At 59.7% G+C, this 7,500-nt stretch overlaps 1 protein-coding gene across 6 annotated transcripts in view; it reads right to left on the reverse strand.

Annotated features, from left to right (window-relative positions):
- Positions 1-178: 178 nt before the first annotated feature.
- EMID1 (EMI domain containing 1) overlaps positions 179-7,500 on the reverse strand; it is a 13,964-nt gene continuing 6,642 nt past the window's right edge. For 2 of the 6 annotated variants that reach the window (XM_057414656.1, XM_057414655.1), the window contains exons 7-15: positions 6,687-6,785; positions 6,397-6,531; positions 5,490-5,576; positions 5,353-5,405; positions 5,216-5,260; positions 5,072-5,116; positions 4,940-4,984; positions 4,615-4,699; positions 179-340 (exon numbers count right to left, since the gene is read on the reverse strand). In XM_057414656.1, coding sequence (XP_057270639.1) covers positions 228-340; positions 4,615-4,699; positions 4,940-4,984; positions 5,072-5,116; positions 5,216-5,260; positions 5,353-5,405; positions 5,490-5,576; positions 6,397-6,531; positions 6,687-6,785 — 707 coding nt within the window. In that variant the 3' untranslated portion in view covers positions 179-227. Of the gene's footprint in view, positions 341-3,645; positions 3,723-4,614; positions 4,700-4,939; positions 4,985-5,071; positions 5,117-5,215; positions 5,261-5,352; positions 5,406-5,489; positions 5,577-6,396; positions 6,532-6,686; positions 6,786-7,500 lie in introns of all 6 variants that reach the window. The other 4 variants (XR_008972814.1, XR_008972815.1, XM_057414658.1 and 1 more) reach the window with 4 other exon arrangements.

Below are 7,500 nucleotides of genomic sequence, written 5' to 3' on the forward strand. Positions count from 1 at the left end.
CTGCCCATTGGGGTGGGGGTATAAAAGGGACAAGGAGGGGACCCCCATTCACCCCTTTGTGTCCCCATCTTGGGGGGGGGTGTCAAGCAAAGCATGGGGGGGCTGGCGCCGTGCCACCAGCTAGCACCAAGAGGGGGCACTGGAAGGGGGGGGACACCCCAAATCTGCCCACCCCACAGAGCACGGCAGCGGGGGGGTGACAGTGGGTGCCCCCCCCAAAGGCTGTGTCACTGGTGGCCATGGGGGGGCCGCTGGTGGGGGGTCACGATGGGGTACGGGGGGCGGTGGCCATGGCCACGCTTGTTCCGGGGGGGGGCAGCACCGGAGCCGGGCTCTGACTCTGTGGGGGGAAAGGGAAGAGGTGTCAATGAGACCCCCAAAAGCCACCCAATGGGGGGGGGGGGGGAACGACGATTCCTGCCCCCCAAATGGGGGTCATTGTGCAGGGATCCCCACATTGGGATGGGGGACACACACACAGGGACCCCACTGCTGGCACCCGGCCCTGGCACCCCGAGTGTGACCCTGCAAAGCATAGCTGGAGGGGGGGGTGGGATGGGGGGCAGGGGGGGCATCAGCTGCCCCCCCACTGGGTGAGCAGGCATGGGGGGCGCTGGGCATGGGGGGCATGTGGGGTCCCTCCGGCCAAAGGGGCTCCATGGGTGTCTATCCCAATCCAATGGGAGCTCCATGGGTGTCTATCCCAATCCAATGGGAGCTCCATGGGTGTCTATCCCAATCCAGGGGAGCTCCATGGGTGTCTATCCCAATCCAATGGGAGCTCTATGGGTGTCTATCCCAATCCAATGGGAGCTCCATGGGTGTCTATCCCAATCCAATGGGAGCTCCATGGGTGTCTATCCCAATCCAATGGGAGCTCCATGGGTGTCTATCCCGTTCCAATGGGAGCTCCATGGGTGTCTATCCCGTTCCAATGGGAGCTCCATGGGTGTCTATCCCAATGCAATGGGAGCTCCATGGGTGTCTATCCCAATCCAATGGGAGCTCCATGGGTGTCTATACCAATCCAGGGGAGCTCCATGGGTGTCTATCCCAATCCAATGGGAGCTCCATGGGTGTCTATCCCAATCCAATGGGAGCTCCATGGGTGTCTATCCCAATCCAGGGGAGCTCCATGGGTGTCTATCCCAGTCCAATGGGAGCTCCATGGGTGTCTATCCCAATCCAATGGGAGCTCCATGGGTGTCTATCCCGTTCCAATGGGAGCTCCATGGGTGTCTATCCCGTTCCAAGGGGAGCTCCATGGGTGTCTATCCCAATCCAGGGGAGCTCCATGGGTGTCTATCCCAATCCAATGGGAGCTCCATGGGTGTCTATCCCAATCCAATGGGAGCTCCATGGGTGTCTATCCCAGTCCAATGGGAGCTCCATGGGTGTCTATCCCAATCCAATGGGAGCTCCATGGGTGTCTATCCCAGTCCAATGGGAGCTCCATGGGTGTCTATCCCAATCCAGGGGAGCTCCATGGGTGTCTATCCCGTTCCAAGGAGGGCTCCATGGGTGTCTATCCCAGTCCAAGGAGGGATCCATGGGTGTCTATCCCAATCCAATGGGAGCTCCATGGGTGTCTATCCCAGTCCAATGGGAGCTCTATGGGTGTCTATCCCAGTCCAGGGGAGCTCCATGGGTGTCTATCCCAATCCAATGGGAGCTCCATGGGTGTCTATCCCAGTCCAATGGGAGCTCCATGGGTGTCTATCCCAGTCCAATGGGAGCTCCATGGGTGTCTATCCCAATCCAATGGGAGCTCCATGGGTGTCTCTCCCAATCCAGGGGAGCTCCATGGTGTCCCTTGGTTTGAGAAGGGCTCTGTGGTCGCCCTTGGTCCTTTGGAAGCTCCAGGCTTTCCATGGCCCAAGGGGGTCTCCATGGCTGTTTCTCAATCCAAGAGGTTCTCCATGGTCTCCTGTGATCATTGAGGAGCTCCAGGGCTTCCCTAGGCTCAGAGGGTCTCCATGGGTCTCCCTTGGCTTGAGAAGGGCTCCATGGTGCCTCTCAACCCAAGATGCTCTCCATGATGTCTCTCAACCCGAGATGCTCTCCATGGTTATCTCTCAACCCAAGATGCTCTCCATGGTTATCTCTCAACCCAAAATGCTCTCCATGGTGTCCCTCAACCCAAGATGCTCTCCATGGTTATCTCTCAACCCAAGATGCTCTCCATGGTGTCCCTCAACCCAAGATGCTCTCCATGGTGTCCCTCAACCCAAGATGCTCTCCATGGTGTCCCTCAACCCAAGATGCTCTCCATGGTTATCTCTCAACCCAAGATGCTCTCCATGGTGTCCCTCAACCCAAGATGCTCTCCATGGTTATCTCTCAACCCAAGATGCTCTCCATGATGTCCCTCAACCCAAGATGCTCTCCATAGTGCCTCAACCCAAGATGCTCTCCATGGTGTCCCTCAACCCAAGATGCTCTCCATGGTTATCTCTCAACCCAAGATGCTCTCCATGGTGTCCCTCAACCCAAGATGCTCTCCATGGTTATCTCTCAACCCAAGATGCTCTCCATGATGTCCCTCAACCCAAGATGCTCTCCATAGTGCCTCAACCCAAGATGCTCTCCATGGTGTCCCTCAACCCAAGATGCTCTCCATGGTGTCCCTCAACCCAAAATGCTCTCCATGGTGTCCCTCAACCCAAGATGCTCTCCATGGTTATCTCTCAACCCAAGATGCTCTCCATGATGTCCCTCAACCCAAGATGCTCTCCATAGTGCCTCAACCCAAGATGCTCTCCATGATGTCCCTCAACCCAAGATGCTCTCCATGGTTATCTCTCAACCCAAGATGCTCTCCATGGTGCCTCTCAACCCAAGATGCTCTCCATGATGTCCCTCAACCCAAGATGCTCTCCATGATGTCCCTCAACCCAAGATGCTCTCCATGGTTATCTCTCAACCCAAGATGCTCTCCATGGTGTCCCTCAACCCAAGATGCTCTCCATGGTTATCTCTCAACCCAAGATGCTCTCCATGGTTATCTCTTAACCCAAGATGCTCTCCATGGTGTCCCTCAACCCAAGATGCTCTCCATGGTGTCCCTCAACCCAAGATGCTCTCCATAGTGCCTCAACCCAAGATGCTCTCCATGGTTATCCCTCAACCCAAGATGCTGTCCATGGTGCCTCTCAACCCAAGATGCTCTCCATGGTTATCTCTCAACCCAAGATGCTCTCCATGGTGTCCCTCAACCCAAGATGCTCTCCATGGTTATCTCTCAACCCAAGATGCTCTCCATGATGTCCCTCAACCCAAGATGCTCTCCATGGTCTCTCTCAACCCAAGATGCTCTCCATGGTTATCTCTCAACCCAAGATGCTCTCCATGGTTATCTCTCAACCCAAGATGCTCTCCATAGTGCCTCTCAACCCAAGATGCTCTCCATGGTCTCTCTCAACCCAAGATGCTCTCCATGGTTATCTCTCAACCCAAGATGCTCTCCATGGTGCCTCTCAACCCAAGATGCTCTCCATGGTTATCTCTCAACCCAAGAGGCTCTCCATGGCCACCCTTGGCCTGGGGGTGCCCCAAGGACCTCTCCAAGCACTGCAGCCCTCGTTGCTCCATGCCCGCGGCCATGGGGAGCCCCAGCTCATGCAGGAGGGAGGAGGAAGAGGTTACCTGGCCCGATGAAGGCTTCAGCAGGGTGCCCAGGGCCTCCAGCCGGGCCTGCTCCAAGGAGGATGGGAGCTACTGGCCTGGGGGAGAGTGAGAGAGCAGAGAGCAGCGGCGTTGGCAGCACGGGGTGATAGGGGTGACATGGGGTGAGACAGGGTGACATAGGGTGACATAGAGTGATATAGGGTGACAGGGTCACACAGGGTGACAGGGTGACACAGGGTGACGTAGGGTGACATAAGGTGACTTAGGGTGACATGGGGTGACACAGGGTGACATAGGGCAACATAGAGTGATATAGGGTGACAGGGTGACACAGGGTGACATAGAGTGACATAGGGTGACATAGGGTGACATAGGGTGACATGGGGTGACACAAGGTGACATAGCACAACATAGAGTGATATAGGGTGACAGGGTGACACAGGGTGACACAGGGTGACATAGGGTGACATGGGGTGACATAAGGTGACATAGCGTGACACAGGGTGACATGGGGTGACACAGGGTGACTTAGGGCAACATAGAGTGATATACGGTGACAGGGTGACACAGGGTGACATAGAGTGACATAGGGTGACATGGGGTGACATAAGGTGACAGGGTGACACAGGGTGACACAGGGTGACAGCGTGACGCAGGGTGACAAAGCAGAGCGCGGCGGCAGAGCATTGGGGTGTCATGGCCCAGGGTGCCAGGTCTCCAGTGTCCTCCTGCTCTCATAGGGGTGCCGGGCCCCCCCCCATCTCAATGGGTCCAGGCTGGGGGCCGGGGGCCCCTTGTGCTGCTGGGGACATGGTTGTCCCCTGCATGTGCAGGTCCCATTGGGGTGCTCCAGGTGCCCACGGAGCCCCATGGATGCGTCCCCAACCTGCCTGCGGGGACACAGGTTGGTCCCCAAGGGGGGGTCCTGGGGTGCCATGACGCCACCACGGCATGGGCGATGACATCACGATGACGTCACCCACTCACCGTAGAGCCCGATCATGGTCTCCAGGATTAGAACCCTCTCTGCCAAGATCTTGAGCGCCTCGCGGAGCTGGTGCAAGCCCTCCCCCTGCCAGAGCACAGGCACCGGCTCAGGGGGGCCGGACCCACACATGAACCCGGGGACACCCCCCCAGTGTGGGGCACGGAGGGGACACGGGTCCCCACCCCATCCCCATCGCCCCGCTGGTACCGGGGTGATGGGGATGGGACACGGCGCTGGGGATGTCCCCATTGGGGTCCCGAGGGGGAGCAGGGTTGGGGTCCCACCCGTGTCCCCCCCCCCCAGCTCGTGCCCCCCATCACTCACCCAGGTGCCCCTGTCCCCCGGCTCGCCCCTGGGGCCTCTGTCACCCTGAAACACAGAGAGGAGGGGGTCTGGAAGTGGGGGGGGGGCACGGGGGGGGGAGCGGGAGGGGGGGGACCCGACCCAGCCCTGTACCTGTGCCCCGTCCTGCCCGCGGCTGCCGGGGGGGCCCTGGGGACCCTGCGGGGGACAGGAGCCAGTCAGCACCCTGGGGGGGGCACAGACACCCCCGCCCCATGGGGATGCTCACAGAGACCCCCCCCTTTGTGCCACACTCACCCTGTCCCCCTTGTCCCCGGGGGGGCCGGGAGCTCCGGCTCTGCCCTGTGCAAGGACAAGGAGCCATCAGCCATGGGGTGGGGGGGATGCGATGGGGCTGAGCCCACCCCGTGCCCCCCCCCCCCCCAAGTACTTACATCGGGTCCTGGGGGGCCGGGGGGCCCAATGGGACCGGGGGGACCGGGGGGACCTGCAGGAGCGAAGGCACTGGGAGGGTGCCCCACAGAGGGACACCCCCAAGGTGATGGAGTGGGGATGGGGGGGACACACGCACCCATTGGCCCCATGGGTCCGGGCGGTCCGGCGGGGCCCATGATCCCCCCGGCAGCTTCAGTGACGGTGTTGGTCAGGAGCGGGTCCCCTGGGGGGAAATGGGGAGGGGCAGCATGGGGAGGGGACCCCATAAACCCCAATCCCATCCCCATCCCATCCCAATCCCCGTCCTTGTCCCCATTCCCATCTCCATCCCCATCCCATCCCTAACCCATACCTAACCCATCCCTGTCTTCATCCCCATCATCCCCATCCACATCACCATCTTCATCCCCATCCCATCCTCATCTCCATCCTCATCCCCATCCCCATCTTCCTCCCCATCTCCATCTTCATCCCCATCCTCATCCCCAACCCTATCTCCATCCTCATCCCTATTCCATTTCCATCCCCATCCTTATCCCCATCCCAATCCCAAACCCCATTCCACCCTTATCCCTATCCCAATCCCTATCCCAATCCCCATTCCATCCTTATCCCTATCCCAATCCCTATCCCAATCCCCATTCCATCCTTATCCCTATCCCAATCCCTATCCCAATCCCCATTCCATCCTTATCCCTATCCCAATCCCTATCCCAATCCCCATTCCACCCTTATCCCTATCCCAATCCCTATCCCAATCCCCATTCCATCCTTATCCCTATCCCAATCCCTATCCCAATCCCCATTCCATCCTTATCCCTATCCCAATCCCTATCCCAATCCCCATTCCATCCTTATCCCTATCCCAATCCCTATCCCAATCCCCATTCCATCCTTATCCCCATCCCCATCTTCATCTCCATCCCATCCCCATCCTCATCCCCAACCCTATCTCCGTCCTCATCCCTATCCCATCCCCATCTCCATCCCCATCCCATTCCCTTCCCATCCCCATCTCCATCCCCATCCCATTCATCCCTTACCGGGCTGGGTGCGGGGCACCACTGGCCCCACAGGCGCAGGGGGCCCAGGGGGTCCGGGGGGCCCGGGTGACCCCTTCTCTCCAGGATCCCCCCTGGCTCCATCCCTGCCGGGTGGTCCTGGGGGGCCAGGGGGGCCTGCAGGGAGGAACAGGAGGGTGAAGGCTGGGGGGGGTCCCTCTTGAACCCCAATGCCTGGAGCTGAGCCCCAAAACTGCTGCAGGGACCCCCGAGATCTGCCCTGGCCGGAGCCAGCACCGGGATGGATCCCACCCAAAGCGGTCCCCCCTTACCTGGTGGCCCCATCGGCCCCTTCACCCCTGGAATTCCCGATGGTCCCTGTCCTCCTGCATCCCCCTTGGAGCCGGGGGGAGCCCTGGCGCCAGGTTTCCCTGCAGCCAACAGCACCCTTAGGGGAGCACCCAGGACCCCCCTCTGTGGGTGCCTTCCCCAGCACCCCCCTGGAGAAAGCATTGGTCCAAGGGGCACCCCAAGGGCTGGTGCCCCCACCCTGCCCCAAACCAAAGCACTGGGGGGGGGGAGAAAAGCCTGAGGCCCTTCAACATCCAACCCCCCCTTCCCCCCGAACTCTGGTCCCCATGTGTGGCCAAATATCCCAGGGGATGGGATGGGGATGGGGGTGGGATTGGGACATGGCTGAGGATGGAGATGGGGTGGAGATGGAGATAGGATGGGGATGGGATGGGGACTGTGACTGGGATGGAGATGGGAACAGGTTGGTGATGGGGATGGGATGGAGATGGTGGAGATGGAGATGGAGATAGGACGGGGATGGAATGGGGATGGGGACTGGGATGGAGATGGGGATGGGGATGGGGATGGGATGGGGATGGGAATGGGGATGGGGATGGAGATAGGACGGGGATGGAATGGGGATGGGGACTGGGATGGAGATGGGGATGGGGATGGGGATGGAGAAAGGATGGGGATGGGATGGGAATGGGGATGGGGATGGAGAAAGGATGGGGATGGAATGGGGATGGGCACTGGGATGGAGATGGGGATGGGAATGGGAATGGGAATGGGAATGGGGATGGAGATGGGGATGGGATGGGCATGGGGATGGGAATGGGGATGGGTATGGGC

The sequence above is a fragment of the Pezoporus wallicus genome, unplaced genomic scaffold (assembly GCF_028554395.1).
Source record: "Pezoporus wallicus isolate ANWC-B61680 ecotype Strahan unplaced genomic scaffold, APGP_CSIRO_Pwel_v1 contig_10548, whole genome shotgun sequence".
NCBI lineage: Eukaryota > Metazoa > Chordata > Aves > Psittaciformes > Psittacidae > Pezoporus > Pezoporus wallicus.